The sequence below is a fragment of the Eschrichtius robustus genome, chromosome 10, assembly GCF_028021215.1.
Source record: "Eschrichtius robustus isolate mEscRob2 chromosome 10, mEscRob2.pri, whole genome shotgun sequence".
Taxonomy (NCBI): domain Eukaryota; kingdom Metazoa; phylum Chordata; class Mammalia; order Artiodactyla; family Eschrichtiidae; genus Eschrichtius; species Eschrichtius robustus.
The window spans coordinates 25,943,700-25,963,476 of NC_090833.1; the positions used below are offsets into that span (position 1 = coordinate 25,943,700).

The window sequence follows — 19,777 nt, forward strand, 5'->3', positions numbered from 1 at the left end:
TTTGTCCAGATAGAAGCCAGTCTCCCTAGCAGCATTTACTAAATATTCCATCCTTTGTCCACTGATACTTGGTGGTAACTTCTCTCGCACATGAGGCCCTCCTGTATTCCTAGGTCTGCTTCAGGATTTCCGGCTTTCTTCCGTTTGCTTTGTCCTGTGCTGCTTCTTGGGCTATGGCTTTGTAATGCATCTTGATCACTGGTAAGTGAGGTAGGTGTAAACAAGAATTATTATCATTACGGATGAGGGCACTCAGGCTTGGAATATTTGAGTGAGTTGGCCAAGATCACAGGGCTAATAAGTGGCCCCATCAGGATTCAAACCCACGTTTGCATTATTTCAAAGACTGGGATCTTTCCACTCCACAAGGCTGTCCTCAGAGTCGTCTCTTTCCCAGGGAGCAGAAGGGCTTGGTTGGGATGGTAGTTTGATTGCATTGGCGTCATGCTTCCTGCCTCAAAGGAGGTCATGTTCCTTCCCAGAAGCAACTGACATTTCCTTTGGCTCCTGGAACCAGAGAGAAGCCACATTATCTGCCACTGTTGTCTTCCCTTGGGAGCACCTAGCAGGGCAAAGAGGACCAGTCCCGAGCTCAGGACCCAGAGAAACGGCCTCCACTTTAGTGGGCAGTGGGCTTCCTGCTTCCTGTACTGTGGCTGTAAGGAAGGGCTGAGAAGCCATAGAATTGTCTTCATTTCTTTGAAAATAGATCTGACCACATCTGTCTCCTCTGCTAAAAACAAAATAAACAAATGACACTACCCCTCCGCTCCCAGCAAGGAAAAACAAAACCTACAGTGGTTCCCCAAGGAAGCAATAGGGTACAGACTTGTTTTTTTGTGTGTGTGTTTCTTTTTAGCCAATAACCCTATTTTTTCCTATAACAGAACAATATACAGAAGCCTCAAATGTAAAACATTACAGTATAGCTTTAGAGGCAGGTGGTGTGTTCAGCCTCCCCCTTGTGCCTGGCATACAGTAGGTGCTCAGTAAACACTGATGGCTGCAGGGGCCTCTGGCTGAAGAATCCACATGGTTAAGAGAGGGCCATCGCTCCAGCTGGAGAGTGGCACATGGACGGGTCAGGACCAGAGAGCAGGGAGCAGGGAGCTTCAGGTGGTGTCAGCCTGGGATGTCTCCCTCACAGCCCCTTGGCGAAGTCTCTGTGTGGATGGGTTTTGAAGGAGAATAGGCTGATTCTCCTAAAGAGAGGGTCTTCTCCACCCCAACCCTGCTTCATGTACAGTAATATAAATCTGAAGGAGAAAAAAAACCCATCTGACTCCAAATCCTAAGAGCTTTCCCTGCGCTGCTCCCCCCAGGTGTGCCATAGGAGGGCAAAGGTACAAGAGCATCTCAGATGAAGAAAATCCCACTGTCTCCCCAGCTCCCGTGCTCGTACAGATAGAAAATCGGCATAAAGGGGGACATAGGGGGTGGCTTGGAGACAGGTCCCCATCCTCCCTGGGCTATGTTCTAGTTATGTCACCCTCGCTGAGCCTCAGCTTCTCATCTGCATGGCAGGATTAAATGAGTCAATGTAGGTAAAGCTTAGTGCCCACGGTCCTGTAGGTTTAGTTCCCTTCCTTCCTTTCCCCTGCACACAGCACCCCAGCGTTCCTCTGGGCAAGAGGGCCAGTGTGGGCTGGCTTTTTTTAGACCAGCATCTTCCCCCCTCCTCCCCTGAGCCAGATTCCCCACAGGTGCCTTCAACTCTTCCACGATGCAGAGGTGCTGGTTCCCCCTCACCGGCCCAGCTCTTCCCCATCCTGCGCTCCCACCTAAAACACTGCATGGCTCTCCCTCACCACAAGGGGGCGTATCAGGGCATGGTGGAGAGCATTTTCCATTATTTCCATTCCCCTTCCCAACCCGTTCTGTCAGGTCCTGGCATTTCCCCATCACTCGGTTGGGCTTTGCATTTTACTTTCCCTCTCCAATGCCAGACCAGCCTCCCTTCCACCCCAAACCTGTAGCCAGGGCTTCAGAGCACAATTCCTTCCAGTTCCCTTGTTAGCTGTGAGTGCCGAGCTCCTACTGCTGCTGATTGATATGGCAAGTTTTGCTTTTGGCTTTGACATGTCCATAAAACAAATGTGCACATAAACAATTATGGTCAGATATGCAGTCAGTGCACTACATGTTCAGAGAGTAGAACAAGTGAGCAGTCCTCTGCTGGCTCCTGGGCAGGAAAGCCTTCCCAGTGCATGTAACACTGAAGTGGGTTTTAAAGGTGGAGTAGGAGTTCAGATGAGAAGAGAGGAATATGGGAGAATTTCTAGGCAGAGTGACCAGCCCGTGTAAGTGTGTACAGTTGTGGAAAGGCCTGGGTCATGGAGTCGTGTGGTATGGGGTGGAGAGGGAGATGGGCTGAAGGCATATGCTGAAGCAAGCCTGTAAAGGGCGCTGAAAGCCAAAGAGAGGAGTTCAGAGTTCATTACCCTGAAAGCAGGAATGGAGGGCATTATGGCAGAGGGGCACCAAACAAGCTCCAGGTATCAATTTCCCAACCATATCTGCAGCAGACAGGAGGAAACCTTTCACCAGCAACCCAGTGACCATCCCAAGTAGTGCTTTTGGGGTCATTTAACAAGTCTAAGGTGGAAAAACCATCAGCAGTTCTCAAATTTTCCAGTATCAGGACCCCTTCTCCCTCTTAAAAATTGAGAAAGCCAAGAGGTTTTGTTCGTGTGGGTTGCATCTATCAATATTTACTTGATTAGAAATTGAGAAATTTTAAAAGTTAATTCATTTGAAATAAACCTAGTATATGTTGAAGTTAGTTTTTAATCTTTATGAAAAATAATTATTGTTAAAGGAATTAATGACAGGAATGGTGTTGTATTTGATTTTTGCAAATCTCTGTTATCTGGCTTCATAGAAGACAGCTGGATTTCCACATCTGCTCCTTCATTCCATCTCTTGTGATATCACATGCCATGCAGCCTCTGGGAAACTCCACTATACACCTATGAGAGACTGGGAGTGAAAACAGCAAGCAGAGTCAGTGTTATTATGAAAATAGTTCTTATCTCATAGACCCCTCCTGCAAGTGGTCTTCAAGTCACATTTTAAGAACTGCTACGCAAATCATCAGAGGAGCAAATAGCTGTCAATACAGCAAGGAGGGACTTTTTAAAAAATCACAGGAAGGAAAGAGACTTAATTCAGGGGATATGAAGAGGCAGGGATGAAAGCAAGGCAATGTCACCTAGGGCGACACAGGTTTGCCTCCTGGCTCTGCCAGTAAGTAACTGTGTAGCTTTGGCCTGATTGACCTCAGTTAACCCATCTGTAAAGTGGCAATAATGCTAGTGTAAGTAAAGCACGCAGCACAGGGTGAGACATTTGGACTTGTAAAGGTTAGCTCCCTCCTCTTGGGCCAAAAGAGGACTTTGTGAAAACAGCTTTGGTTCAGTAGCTAAGAGATACATGTAAGTCTGGGATAGGCTGTTTTTGCTTCTGTAACATGGGTCAGATGTGGACTCCAAATGCATGGGCACCTTGAAAACCTTGGTACTATTAGCACAGCTGCTCAATCCAAGGCCACAGTGTAATGTGGCTGTCAAACCAGCAAGCTCAAATTCAGGTTGCATTAATGGAGACACCATGCACAGAACAAGGGAGGTGAGAGCTCCTCTAGTATTCAGTTGGCCAAAAAGTTCGTTTGGTTAGTGAATACGTTGTTCAGTAAAGTTCTTCGTGAAAATGAAAAATGTCTTTCATTTTTACTTAAAACTGAATGAACTTTTTGGTCAACCCAATACTTTGCACTGCTCAGATCCTCCCTCAAGGATTGTGTTCATCAGGATGGGCAAAGCACTCTGTGTAACTCATTCCAAGTGAGGGATTTTTTTCAGCATGGAGAAGAATTGGCCAGAGGAGGGGAGGTGGTCAGGAAGACACAATCACTCTTCTAAAAGACCTGAGAGGTTGGCACACTGGCTCAGGGTGACCCCCAGAAATGAATTAGGCCCTGAGGATGGCCTATCCGGACAGGCAGAGGGGAGAGGGGAGCTTGACAATCCCTAGAGTGTAGGAAGTCTGAGCTGGCAGTAGTGAGGGCCACATCACTAGAAGTGTTCAAGTGGAGGCTGGAGATGAGGCATGAATGAGGCCCTGTGCTTGGCCACTGGGTGGCACCCATAGGCCCTTCCCAGTCTGAGTTCCTGTGCCTCTGGCACCTCGGAGACTGTCAGAGGAAATCAAAAGGGAACACTGAGAGTCCCTAGGGAAGGGTGAAAGGGGCTGTGGGCATTCCGCCAGGCACTTTTGCTGGGTTCTCTGCCAAATTTGATCCAGAGACGAAATGTAGCTGCTAATTCCTTGGCCTAGAAATGGACAGGAGAAAATTCAGCATTGCTTAGAAAGTTCGTAGACATTAAAGCTTTCTGTGCCTGGAATGCCAATGTTTGCGCCGTGCTGCCCAGCTGAGGGGGAAGCCCCCCAGCCCCTTGGGAATGTGAGGTGCCAACAGTGAAGGAGGGAGGACCAAGGCACCCAGGTCAAAGAGGCGCACTCAGCACCATTGAAAATAACTCAAGTCACTCTCTCAGTCCTTTAGGGGCCAAGCCTCATCATTGCAGAAAGGCAGAGAACTTCTCGCAGCCTTCAGGACAGGCAGTCTGCAGGCACATTAAACAGTCTTGGCCTTGGGAAAGATGTTCACCAATCCACTCTCTAATTTGACCCCTACTAGCAAGCTGTGAGGCAGGCTCTGCTTTACAGATGAGGAAATCAGGACACATGGCCAAAGTCACACAGCTGGCATGGGGTGTGAAGACAGAAATCCAGGCCTAAGTCCAAACCCTGACCCCCAAGACCCTCTGACCTGGCCCCAGCATGGGATTCTTGGGACTGCAGCTGTTGCTCTGCTCTCCATTTAAGTCTCAGATGTAGGCCCATTTGGAATTTGTCAACAGAATCCCGCTGTACCTACAACCAGCCAGCTCACTGTATTAGGTGTCAGGTCTTCAGAATCCGCTGCCAAGGTCCCTGGGCTGAGGAAAGAAAAACAGAGCAGGCTCTGGGACTCTGTTCATTGTCCCTCAGCTTCTTAGTCGGCTTTTAGAACTGAAGGGATGGCAGACAGGGTAAGGAGAGCCTGGAGCCCTAGTAAAGATGACAAAGGTTGTCTCAACTATTTGTTCATTGCCTGTTTATCCATCCAAAACTGACCAGGCATCTCCGCCCTTCACTTGTTCTGGGGGTACAGAGATTAAAGGCACAGGCATTGCCTTTAAAGAGCTCGTCAGGTGTTCTCTCGTTCACTGTACAGTTTAATGGGAGACACAAATAGACACTTTCAATTCAGGGTTTTCACTTTTATGGTAGATATGTACGTACAAGTGGCTGAAGGAATAGAGAAAAGAGGTCTCTGGTCCAAATTGGAGGGAAAAGGGGGTCATGGGCAAGCTTCCTGAAAGAGGGGTCTTGTATGGTTTTGAACAGAGGAATCAGCAAGATAAAAGCGGTAGGAACAATTCCAAACCAAGTGCCTGCCTGGCTTTAGGCAATTGCTCATTAGTTGCTGAATGTATGAATCAGGGTAGTAGCATGTGCCAAGACAAAGACACCACAGAGCGCAATCCTTGGGGGGGGAACCATGACTAGTCTAGCATGTGGGCTGCACTCCTGTCCATCAGTCTGCTCCGCCTGCAGTCTCCCTGACCACCACTAGCACCTGAAACACACTTAGGCAGCTGAGTGCCTAAGAAGATTGGTTACACACAGGGGAGATGACAAATAAGTAAACACATTGAGCATAGTGGGAGCTAAGTCTCTCACTGTCCAAGAAAGGAGTTATAAATAATGAAAGAGAGACGCTAGAATGAACCTTGTGGTGCTGGACTAGAATTAAAGGTACCAGTGTGACCGGTCAGAATGGCCATCATCAAGTCTACAAATAATAAATGCTGGAGGGGGTGTGGAAAAAAGGGAGCCCTCCTACACTGTTGGTGGGAAAGTAAATTGGTGCAGTCACTATGGAAAACTGTATGGAGGTTCCTTAAAGAACTAAAAACAGAGTTGCCGTATGATCCAGCAATCCCACTTCTGGGCATATATCTGGAGAAAACTCTTTAATTCAAAAAGATACATGCACCTCAATGTTCATAGCAGCACTATCTACAATAGCAAAACATGGAAGCAACCTAAATGTCCATCAACGGAAGAATGGATAAAGATGTGGTACCATGTATACAATGGAATATTACTCAGCCATAAAAAAGAATGAAATAATGCCATTTGCAGCAACATGGATGGACCTAGAGATGCTACTATATACAGTAGTTTGGAAAAGAAATAGTAGAATGGAAAAAAATATGAAAAAGAATATATATATAAAATATATTACATATATCTAAAACTGAATCACTTTGCTGTACACCAGAAACACAACATTGTAAATCAACTATACTTCAATAAATAAAGGGAGATGACAACTTGCTAGGAAAAAAAGGTGCCAGTGTGAACTCAGGTGTTCAATACCCATATGTAGATACAGGAATACAGATGTAATGTTTGTGTATTTATTTTCTATGCATCTACTGAAATGCCTGGGAGCAGTGACACTGCAGTAGCAATGAGCACACCTAGAACAAAGTTTTGGTTTCTAAATACAATCTACTTGAAGGGGAACAGAGCTCACTGGAGAGATGGTGAATTCCAGGGCTGGTGCACAGAAAGTACAAGAGCCTGAAATATATTATTGTGCCAGAAAATAAGGAAGTAATCAAAAGAGATAAAAACATGCCAAACACAGAAGTTAGCTTTAAGAACTAAAACAATGGGACAATTTGAGCATCAATATAATGAGTTATAAAAATGCACAACTTGAGTCTAGTCATGAGGAAACACCAAACATAAATTGAGGGACGTGGTATAAAACAAGTGCCCTGTAATCTTAAAAAAAAAGTTAAGCTCATAAAGATCAAGGAAGGACTGAGAAAGAGTACGGATTGAATGAGACCAACTAAATGCAGTGTATTATTCTGGATTGAAGTCTTCTGCTATGGAGGACATTACTAGGACAACTGCAAAACTTAAGTGGGTTTGGGGAAGTAGGGGGTGGGGGCAATTGGGAGCTTTTTGTGCTGTTCCCACAACTTTTCTGTAAGTCTGAAATTGTGTAAGGATGAAAAAATTGTTAAGGCTTTTTGCAAAAATGCAAACATGGTATAAAATTTATAACACCAAGATTTAAGATACAAAAATATTTTACAATTAAAATAATAATAAATTAGTGAAAAGATTTCTCTCTCCTTCGTAATTTCCTTAGAAGTGGAGATAATATAAAAATTAGCTTAAATGATGTCAAACAAGCAGAAGCAGGCCTTGACAAAAAAGAAATCTTAAAATGAAACCAAAAAAACCCCACAAAATGCCCCCACCGAAAAACAGACTAAAATGCTAAAAAGTTGCAAAAAAAAAAAAAAAAAAAAAAATCAACTCCAGGGTTCATACTCCAGGGTTCATAAAATCACCCAAAAAAAAAAAAAAAAAAGAATTCTAACCTCAAGCTGTTCTAAGGCATAGCCCTGCCAGCCCCATTCATTCTCATCCAATTTTTAACCAATTTTGAGACAATTTATCACATGTTCTTCTAATCTGCTATTGTTGGCAAATAAAACCCAGTTGGCTTCTATGATTTACAGACAATTTTGGACTTTGTTATAGAGATGGAAGCTGTCAATAACAAAACTCAGGCTCCATATCAAATATCCTTTGAGCCTTAAGGTGGCAATTCAACAAGCAGTAACCAATCCTGGCAGACACATGCTTGAAGTGTGGAAGGCCATGGACAGAAAGCCCATCTACAGCTAGTTCAAGTGTAGGATAGAGGTGCCCAACATTTTCATCACAGAAAGCCTAATAGTTAAAACATTGGAGAAAAAGGGTGAGGCTGTTTGGGGCGAGGGTTGGAGGCCAGCTTCCCCAGGCACCCTGAAGACCACCTCATGGTCTGGAGAGGAATAGTATCTACAAACATCTATAACTCATTCTGAGCCAGGTGAGAAGGGAGGATCAATAAGAATGGAAAATAAGTTTTGAGTGAGACATGAGGCAGAAGTCTGGGATGAAGATTTTTGAATCTGTGCTCCCAGAAGACAAGTTATGCTGCACCTGTTGAAGGATCCATTACTATTCAAACGGTCTCTGTGATAGTATATCAAGCTCAATGGCAGAGACCGTGTTTCCATTCACTTTGGAATCCACAGCACCACACATGAAGCAAATCTGTCATCGCTGACGTTTCTTTGGTCCTCCTCGCCTCCCCTCCACAGTGCAAACCCTGCTTGTGGGGCCACTTCCCATGTCAACTATATCATGATAGGGAAGGCCTTTTATAACCGATTTGTCACCATCAGTGTCCCTGTGGTTCCCCAACCATTAAGAGCACAGTGCTGCATCTCTTGCCTACCAAGTCCAAGACTTCTCCTGCCTCCTTGTCTCTGCTCCTCCCATCCCCAAACTATCCACACACAGTTTTGGAAACTAGTCTGTCACCCAACAGGTCCAACTGCTATATCCCTCCCTCCAAGGTTCCATTTACTCTCTTCCAGCTGTTAAGATCCTTTTTCGAATTGCCCCAACTCTGATCCCAGAGCGCAGGGATTCCCAGATGCATTCATTTGACTTTTCTGTTCTGGTTGATTCATCAATACGCCAGGTGCTTTTGACAGCGCTTAGTGCTGAATTTAGTTATCTTACTAAAGAGAAAGACATCACATAAGAACAGCAAAGAATAATTTTAGACACTGCATACACGCCGAACGAGCACACCAGGCACACGATGTGCTCCTCCCTTTGATAATGAATATATGGGGGTGATACCACCCCTCTGGAAAGAACCCACGAGAGTCACAAGCAAAGCAAACTGAAGCTAAGAACTCAAGAGGCCAAGAATGCCAAATAGAGGGGGGAAAAGCATCATAATTTCACACACGATGGACCTGGTTGCAATTTAAAACAGGGGTGGCAAACTTTTTCTGTAAAGGGCCAGATAATAATTATTTAGGTTTTGCTGGCCATAGTCTTTGTTGCAACTATTCAACAGCAAACCTCTTTAGCACAAAGGTAGTTGCTTATAGACAATATGTAAATAAATGAGCATGCCTGAGTTTCAATAAAACTATTTATGGACACTGGAATTTGAATCAATTTTCACGTCATAAAATCCTTTTTGTAAAAACAAAAACAAAACCAAAAAACATTAAAAATGTAAAGGCCATTCTTAGCTCATGGCTCATACAACAGACGGTGAGCCAGATCTGGCTCATGGGGCTGCAGTTTGCCAGCCCCTGGCTTAGAACAAAGTGGAGCAAAATGGACACTGGGATGTCAATTGGAAGGACACATTGTACCTGAGACGCACAGCTAGGGAACTCACCAGAACACAGACATGGTCAGGAACTCCCCGAAACTGCTTACTTTTGGTTGAATATTTTGTAGCTATCTTAGGCTGGCTGATACAAGAAAAGAAGTATGGAAAAGGGGGAACTCACTGAAATCTCTAAAAGCTCTCATGAACTTTCATTACATTCTATCAAGTATCCCATCCCTGTGCTGATGTTTTGGCTGAGAACACAAACAGGAGACCCAATAAAATCGACCTAGTGCCTGGCCTCCTACACACTATATTCACCAATTACTGAAGAAAACAGAAGGATCAGTGATAGAGGCACCGGCAACTTCCAATCCAATATTCCATGTGGTAAAATCATTTAAAAAATGAGAAATGCCATGTTGGATATATTGAAAATAATTTATAATTAATTCTCTGGAATCCTAGCCATATAGTACAGGAAAAAATTGTATGGTGGAACACTTCAGTATTTTTAAACAATGTAGAGACATATTTGACTAGGGGATGGCAATAAGAATTGAACAAATATAAACCTAAGCTTCCTCATTTTCCACAGAGCAACTCAACAATAAATATATTTCAAGAAATAGATGACAGAATACCTCAAATGCAAAATTCCAGTCATGTAGTCACTTAGATTAACCAAAACTGTTTGTAAATTAAAAGATAACAGCAAAAGGTCACAAAAAGCCTATTTCTTTCATAGCATCATGGGTGATTCTTTAAGCAGATAAACAAAGTACTGTAAAGAATGGTCAAAACTTGGCTTGAACTGTCTTCTGGTAATTATTAATCCCACTATTTGTAGTTTTGTTGTCCAAGGACAAAAGCTCCATGTGATCGATCACCTTCTGCTGTCACTTTCCAGACAAAAGAGAGGCTGCTGCTGGTTGTTTTTTCCCTTTTCCAGCTTTCACTATGCTCTAAGCAATTAAGTGGCAGATAAAATATCGTTAAAATAAAGTATCCCATTTTCTCACCAGAACTGCCACCCCTCTTCCCAACTCATTGTTCTGCCTTGAAAGATGAACATATTTAGAAATCCTCATTTTATTCTGAGACATTTCTGCATAATCCATTATAAAACATACAGGTAATACAAAGTCCAAAGGTCTGTTGTGTTTATGGAATAAACACATGAAGATTAAACTACATGATAACACCATGGGGAGAAATCATGGTTTCATTTATTTTCATGACATAGTTCATGAGTGCATGACGTAAAAGCTTAAAAGTCGTCACCAAACTGTGCTAAGTATTATTAAGAGATTATGCAGGAAGAAATCTGTGCAAAGTCATCTTCTTAACTCAGTATCAGATAATAGAAAAAAACATTTCTTTAAACAGTTTCTTTTATATTCAGGAAAACAGATTTGAAAAACTGAACAAGTAGACACCTGCTCCCTCTTTATGATCAAATAACAACGACAATGAAGGAGATTCCAAAGAAAAAAGCTGAGATGAAAAAAATCCAAATAAAAGCCAACACTGCTATTAAGATTTTTCTTTTAATATGCCATGAGATATCTTGATTGTATATTTTCCAAAGTACTTTTCCAGCCGCCATCTCCCAACCCTTCCAAAAGATTTCTCCAGTCTGTCCAATGCAATAAAGGATGCTAGATTATAGTTCTGTCCACCTTCTCTTTTCGAAAGCAAATAATCCTAAATGACTTTAATGGTCATACATTCTTACCTAATACGGAAAAACATTTACAAATATCAGAAACCCAGTTTTGAGACATTTGCATTAATTTTGAACTGAATCAGCATTTTGTGGGTTTTAAAAAAGGCAGCAGTTGGAATTCACGACTTGCTGACAAACACATTTCTGCTGAGGGTAGGGGAAGACAGGGATGGTGAATGCTGCATTTCTCCATTGGCCCCAAAGTGCTAATTCCACAACGGGATACATCAAAAGCAAACATGCAACTGTGGTTTTAAAACTTTTTACTGCAATATAACAATGAAGTAAACAGTAATTAGACACCTACCAATTTTCCCCCCAAAACAAACCAAAAAAATGTAAACAGGAAAATAACTCTGCCTATACTTGTACAGCTTCTCAAATCATGTTAGAAGGGTCTCACATTCAATGATCAAGAAATTTAAAATAGCAGTAATTATTTTCATTTTAAGAAAAGATTCCCCCTCTCCCCCCTCAACCCCAAGTATTTATCATGAAAGAATGGGCTTTCTTACACATTAACTCTATACTTATTTGAAGCAGCAACAATAACCATCAATAATTTGGCATTTCTGTTTACAGTTGCTCCAATTTTTTTTTTTTTTTTTTTTCAATTTCACAAAGCCATTATCCAGTGTTGCCATAAAATAGGGACTGTAGATTCTAGGTAGCAAAGATTCTTTCTGAAACCACTGTTAAGTCAAAGAAATATAAAGCAGGGCATTACACTAAATTTCTGGATCTAGTACACTAAAAAAGAGTGAAACCTAGGAAAAGTTACCTACTGTTTTATAGAGGAAATAAAGACCTGCAAAAGCTGACTTTTGGTTGTATAATATTTTACACGCTGTGTGGATCTGCGGCATCTGCTAATTGAAGCAGACATGCACGGTATTTATCCCTGCCCTGTATCCTAGACCCCCCTCCCCACCCCCAAGAATCTACTACCTTATACCAAGTATTGTGGATATGAGCCCAAGTCATCCCAGACAATCCAGTGAACAAAGTTAGTGTAATGCACTGGTGTGAAGTGTGAGATAAAAAAATGTCCCTTTCAATCTTCATCAAAGTTTTGCTGTAGAAGAAAATTGGCAGCCAAGTTCTCATTCTTCTCACAAGCAAAATATGCTTGTATCACAAGTCCTTCAGGAAATCCTAATGCCTTTAACTGGAAGAAAAGAAAGAAAACATATTATGGAGTCTAGCATAGCACTACTGACAGATCATCACTTGAACACATACTATAAAGGACACAAAAAAGCTTGAGAATTTTACATGAATTCACCCCTATCTGAATATGGAGTCACTGTCCAATGCAAGGGGCTAGACAGAACCCAGGCCCTTTCCTGTAACCACCTACAAATTCTTTGTTCCTAGTTAAAGCTATTAGGCTAACAGGTACTTTGATAACACCCATTGGCATTAACACTAAAAATTAGCTTCTGTGGTGGTTTAAAAATAAATGACCTTACAGAAATCTGTAAATCAAACGGCTTTCAGTACATACGTGGTGAAGCTATGGATGAGAGCAACCAGAGGTTGCTAATTATTTGTAAAGAGAGCCACATCTTTCATTAGGGTCAGATACTACTCTCAACCTCCTGGCCTTATGAAACACTTCATACTACAAAAATGGGTGGTCAATTATTAGTAATATTACATGATATATTTTTGAAATCAAGACATATGGTGTTCGATTTTTATTTGCTTAATTTTTATAGCATTTAAATGGTGATATGACCTATTTAATTTTTGTCTTCCTAGTCTATTAAAAATCACTTGTAACTCAGTAATTGCTGCTTTTAAAAGCCTTTAAACACTCAGGTCAACTGTCTAATTCCCTAGGTACCACACATTTGTCAGCCAAATGTTATTTATGAACCACCTTTCTCAACTGTCTCAATCATCTTGCATTAGACTGTATCAAGAAATGACTTTTAAAAGCTGGGCAAAAGTCCCGATTCAGCATGATTATATTCATCCATGAAAGGAGAAGAAACTCAGAAATGATTTTGTTACCTAGGTCTTGTCCAGATTAAAGCTGGGCTAGCTGAAGTAAAAGGTAGATAGGGCACGATCCAACTATATTGCTTCTACAAGACACACACTTTAGATTCAAAGACACAAATATGCTGAAAGTAAAAGGATGGAAAAAGATATATACCATGCAAACAGTTACAAAAAGAGAGCTGAAGTGGCTATATTAATATCAGACAAAACAGACTTTAAGATTAAAATTGTTACTAAAACAAAGGACATTTTATGATGATAAAACAATCAGAAAGACTTCATTATAAACATAGAGAACAACAGAGCCCCCAAATACATGAAACAAAAACTGACAGACTTGAAGGGAGAAATAACCAATTCAACAATAGTTGGAGACTTTAACATCCCCATGTTCTATAATGCATACGAGAAGGCAGAAGACTGACAAGGATATAGAAGACTTGAAAAATACTATAAACCAACCAGACCTAACAGACATTTACAGAACACTTAACAACAGCAAATTATACATCCTTCTCAAGTATACACAGAACATTCTCCATAAAGACCATGTTAAGCCATAAAACAAGCCCCAATAAATTTAAAAGGATTAAAATTATACAAATTATGTTATCTGACCACGATGGAATGAACTTAGAAATCAATAACAGAAGGAAATTTGGAAAATTCATAAATGTGGAAACTGATACAATCCTAAGTAACCTACAGATCAAAGAAAAAAATGACAAAAGAAAATAGAAAATAGTCTGAGATGAATGAAAATAAAACCACAACACACTAAAACTTATGGGATGCTGCTGTAGCAGTGCTTGGAGGAAACCTTCTAGCTGTAAATATCTACAGGCATACCTCAGAGATACTGCAGGTTCGGTTACAGACCACTGCTATAAAGCGAATATCGCAATGAAGCGGGTCACACGAATTTTTGGTTTCCCAATGCATATGAAAGCTACGTTTACACTATACTGTAGTCTATTAAGTGTGCAGCAGCATCATGTCTAAAAAAACAATGTACATACTTTAATTAAAAAATGCTTCATTGCCAAAAGATGCTAACCATCATCTGACAGCACAGGGTTGCCACAAACCTTCCATTTATAAAAAATGCAATTAACTGCAAAATGCAACAAAGCAAAGCGCAATAAAAAGAGGTATGCCTGTGTATTAAGACAGATATAAAATCAATAATCTAAGCTTCAACCTTAAGAAACCAGGGGAAAAAAGAGGAAACGAAATCCAAGGCAAGCAGGAGGAGATAAAATAGAGACTAGAAAAAACAGAGAATCAACAAAACCAAAAATTCTCACTTTTTTTCTTAAATCAACAACATTGACAAACCTTTACCTAAACTGACACGGAAAAAGAAAGATATCTGAGGATTCAAATGACTAAAATCAAAAATAAATGTTGGAACATTACCACTTCTTATAGAAATAAAAACTACTATCAGGGAATACTGAGAACAACTAAGTTGTTGTATGCCAACAAACTAGATAACATATATGAAATAGACAAATTCCTAGAAAGACAAAAACCACCCCAACTGACTCAAGAAAAAAAGGAAAAATCTGAATAGTCCTATGACAAGCAAAGAGATTGAATTAGTAGTCACAAAACTTCCCCAAAAGCCAGGCCCAGGTAACTTCACTGGTGAATTCTACCAGCCGTTTAAAGAAAAATTAACACCAATTCTTCATAAACTCTTCCAAACAACAGAAGAGGAGGGAACTCATTCTGTAAGGCCAATATTAGACTCTGATACCAAAACCAGACAAAGACATCACAAGAAAACTACAGACCAATATTCCTTATGAATATAGATGCAGAAATCCTCAACAAAATACTAGCAGACCAATTCCAGCAACACCCCAGGAATGCAAGGTTAGGCCAACATACAAAAAATCTATCAGCGTAATAAGGCATATTAACAGAAAAAGGGACACAACCACACAACCATCTCAATCAACACACGATTTGACAAAATCCCACACCCTTTGTGATAAAAACATCCAACACACTAGGAATAGAACTTCTTCAACCTGATAAAAGGAATCTAATGAAACGCACAGCTAACATCAAACTTAATGGTGAAAGACTAAATGTTTTATTTTCCTCTAAGATCTGGAACAAGATAAAGATGTTGGCTCTCGCCACTGCTATTCAACTATACAGAGGCGGCTCTAGATAGGACAATTAAGCAAATAAATAAATAAATAAATATATATATATATAAATAATATGTAAATATTAATAATAAAGGACATCCAGATTGAAAAAGAAGTAAAACTATGTCTACCTGCAAATGATATCTTACATATAGAAATCCTTAGGAACACACACACAAATTATCAGAATAAATGAGTTCAGGAAGGTTGCAAGATACACAAAATTAAATTGTATTTCTATATAACTAGCAATGAACAATCCAAAAATGAAATTAAGAAAAACAATTCTCTTTATAACAGTGTCATAAAGAATAAAAATACTTAGAAATAAATTTAGCAAAAGAAGTACAAACTGAAGACTAAAGAAATTTCTGAAAGAAATTATGGAAATTCAATATGGAAAGACATCCCATTCTGTCTGTGTTCATGGCTTGGTAAAGACTTAATATTGCCAACATGGCAATACTCCCCAAATTGATCTACAGAAAAAAACACAGTATCTATCAAAATTCTAGCCAGTTTTCTTTTTGCAGAAATTGGACAAGCTAATCCTAAAATTGATATGAAATTGCAAGGGAACCACAAGAGCCGAAACAATCTTGGGAAAGAAGAACAAATATGGAGCTCTCACACTTCCAGATTTCAAAACTTACAAAGCCAGAGTAATCAAGACAATGAAGGATTGGCATAAGGATAAACACATAGATCGGAACAGAACTGAAAGCCCAGAAATAAACCCTCACATTTATGGTCAACATATTTTCAACAAGGATGCCAAGACAATTTAATGGGGAAAGAGCAGTATTTTCAATAAATGGTGCTGGGGCAACTGGATATACACAGGCAAAAGAAATGAAGCTAGGCTCCTACACCTCACACCATAAACAAAAAGTAACTCGAAATGGATTATAGACATTTTACATTACATAAATGTAATAAGAGCTATAAAACTCTTTGGAGAAAATACAGGCTTAAATCTTCTGACCTTGGGTTAGGCAATGTTCTCTTCTATGACACCAAAAGCACAAGCAACAAAAGAAAAAATTTCTCCAACACAGAAATCAAGATTTGATAACTGTAACCTCATAAAAAAGTTGCTCTAGAACAAGTGAGGCAATTGTCTATTGTCACTTCTATTTATTTGAGGGGGAAAAAATAACACTGCAATATATAAAGTATCTTTTAAGAAATACATAGTTACAAACCTGAACACTTGATATGTTTGTCATAAACAAAGACTAACTATAGTTCCAATGATTTTCTAAGTACTAAGTTAAAATGCACTTTCTCTGATTTCCATCTCAAAACACTTTGTAAGATAAGACAGGGCAAGTACTATGATTCCCTATTTACAAATGTTAACAATGGGGCCCAGAGAAAAATGAATGACTAGTCACAGTATCATAAAAACTAGGTTACTGCAGTGCCACAACCTGTATGGGCAGACATGATAAGGATGAAAAGAGAATCAGGATACCAGGTTTTGATGTTTACTATACATGTATTTTATGAAAATATTCATATACATATCTATTTACATTTTAGAGACAACAGTGAAATAAAATTTGAAATATAAATTAAAAATGGATAATCTTGAATTGGGCATATACTTTAAGATCATTTTTTCTTATTGAATTCTAAAACATCAATGAAAATTTTAGTTTCTTGATATATTGATAACTATTTCATGCTAGACTGGTATTCAGTGCTAGTCCCTTGGCTTCACAAAGAACACAATGGAGAGCAGGGCTGAGAAGAGACTGTCTCCACTGCAGTCCCTAGGTTACTAGTGCTCTATTTGGCTCTGTCCAGTAAGAGCTCTCTACCGTGATGGAAATACTCTATATCTGAGCTATCCAGTGCAGGAGCCACTAACCCCATGTGACTACTGAGCATCTGAAATGTGGCTGGTGTGACTAGGAACTGACTTTTTAAGTTTTACTGAAACTCACCCTTTCTATAGCTTCTTTTTCCTGAGGCGTTACTTGAATGTAGTTCATATGACCACTTCCAGCTTCTGCAATTCCTCCACTGCCACCTCCACCACCTCCTCCTTGACCACCAGCTTCTTGAACTGGTTCATTTAACATCTGAATAAAATGCTCCTGATGTTGGCTAATTTGCTGCAGTGATTTGAAGGACAGAGAAAAACAAGACATTCAGGAAAATAAGAATTCTAATACAAATAAGAGAGAAAGCTATAACTTTGCAACTGCATTATTTTAGAATGATTCTGGATTATTCAGTTTTTGGAAGGATGTGATTTCTTGTACATTAAAGAAACTTCGTATTTCTGAGGTAAACAGTGAAGAATTAAAAGAATCCAAATTCTCTTTCATAAACACTCCCACCCTCCCATCATTGTTGAAAAAGTGCTTGATGGCTATAAGAAAAAATAGAAGTTATATATACGTGTATATATATATTTTCTCCTCCACACTAGTAGGCAGCAGAATGCTGTAACAGGGGTCTGTGATCCCCGGGCCATGGACTGGTACTGGTCTGTGGCCTGTTAGGAACTGGGCTGCATAGCAGGAGGTGAGCGGTGGGCGGGCAAGCGAGCCAAGCTTTAACTGTATTTATAGCCGCTCCCCATTGCCCCTATTACTGCCTGTCAGATCAGCAGAGGCATTAGATTCTCATAGGAGCGCAAACCCTACTGTGAACTGCTCATGTGAGGGATCTAGGCTGCATGCTCCTTATGAGCATCTAATGCCTGATGATCTGAGGTGGAGCTGAGGCAGTGATGCTAGCGCTGGGGAGCAGCTGCAAATACAGATGATCATCAGCAGAGAGGTTTGACTGCACACAGACCATAATAATCCATTGCTTGTAGACTCATATCAAAACCCTATCAGTGAGTGGCAAGTGAAAACAAGCTCAGGACTCCCACTGATTCTGCATTATGATGAGCTGTATAATTATTTCATTATATATTACAATGTAATAATAAGAGAAATAAAGTGCACAATAAATGTAATGTGCTTGAATCATCCCGAAACCATCATCCCCCCACCCTGGTCCATGGAAAAATTGTCTTCCACAAAACCAGTCCCTGGTGTCAAAAAGGCTGGGGACCGCTGCTATACAAAACTCAAATATTTCATGACCTGAGCATTAAAATAAGCCCACAGGTATGTTTTCTATGAGGCAGTGCGTCACTAGTAATAAGCTTGGGAAAGAGAGACCTAGAGAGTTAAACATTTCTTTTTGCTAGAGTTTCTTTGGCTTGGTTGATCGATCGATCTATCTATCTATCTATCTATCTATCTATGGCTGTGTTGGGTCTTTGTTTCTGTGCGAGGGCTTTCTCTAGTTGCGGCAAGTGGGGGTCACTCTTCATCGCGGTGCGCGGGCCTCATTATCGCGGCCTCTCTTGTTGCAGAGCACAGGCTCCAGACGCGCAGGCTCAGTAATTGTGGCTCACGGGCTTAGCTGCTCCGCGGCATGTGGGATCTTCCCAGACCAGGGCTCGAACCCGTGTCCCCTGCATTGGCAGGCAGATTCTCAACCACTGCGCCACCAGGGAAGCCCCTCAGATTCTTTAATAAAGTGTTTCCCAAACAAATATTTAACCCAATCCCCACCCCCAATTCTTGTTTCATCAGTACACCTATCTATGGCATATTCTACTGAGTGCAGCTTAAAAGAACAGTTTATAGACTTGGTGAAGGAGAATGGGTGCTCGTGGACTTCTACAAAATGTGATACACTCTAAACCCATTTTTGGAAATTAACTGATTAAAATAGTCACCTGCAGTAACTGAGGATTTTCTCGACCTATCTGTTGTAGCAATGCTGGAAGCAGGGAAGGATTCTGTTGAATAATTTGTCTCATCTGTTGAAACTGAGGCTGATTCCGTAAAAATTCAAGAGGGTGTCCTAAAATACACATAAACATTTTTAAACAAAAATAGCAATTATATATACAAACATAATCTAGACAGCAAACACTGTCAAGAAAAAATATGATTTGAATTCTCAGATGTATATAAAATGAAGTAAATAATGAAAACATCTTCAAACTGCACCAGCTCGCAAGTCTCATACTGCAGAAATTATTCCTATTAGCTAAGGTAGAGTACAGAACACTAAAAGAACAAAGTTTTCCTACAATTATCCTGGGCACTCAATATTATCAAGTAACACTGAGAACTTGTGCCCTTCGTGCACTCTATCAAAATAAAAAGTATTAAAAGTTGTTCCTGATGCTCAAAAGTTCCTAAGAAAAATATATGCCAGGATTAAGAAACGCAAAAAACTTACCTACTTTAATTGCACACAAAATAACTATGCTTTTGGGGTTACTAAGAGTAATGAGAATTTTTTAGATGTACACTGTCATCTAAATTATTCAAGACAATCATTCAAATTAAAAATGGCCACATCATATGGCTATTTATTCTTCTTTGTGTAACACCAGTTTTACAGAAGAAGGAAACGAGACTCAGAAACTAAGTTATCCAATAACTGCCACTGAATGGGACAGCACCCCAAATCTGAACCAAAGCTGTGGTCTCCTCTTCTATTTCCACGCTGAATCTCAGG

At 40.3% G+C, this 19,777-nt stretch overlaps 1 protein-coding gene across 1 annotated transcript in view; it reads right to left on the reverse strand.

Moving 5' to 3' along the window:
• Positions 1-10,856: 10,856 nt before the first annotated feature.
• The window catches only part of RAD23B (RAD23 homolog B, nucleotide excision repair protein), a 44,886-nt gene continuing 35,965 nt past the window's right edge, over positions 10,857-19,777 (reverse strand). Inside the window, exons 8-10 of the mRNA XM_068552241.1 lie at positions 18,984-19,111; positions 17,182-17,352; positions 10,857-12,222 (exon numbers count right to left, since the gene is read on the reverse strand). Of these exons, the coding sequence (XP_068408342.1) occupies positions 12,109-12,222; positions 17,182-17,352; positions 18,984-19,111 (413 nt within the window). The 3' untranslated portion in view covers positions 10,857-12,108. The remainder of the gene's footprint in view (positions 12,223-17,181; positions 17,353-18,983; positions 19,112-19,777) is intronic.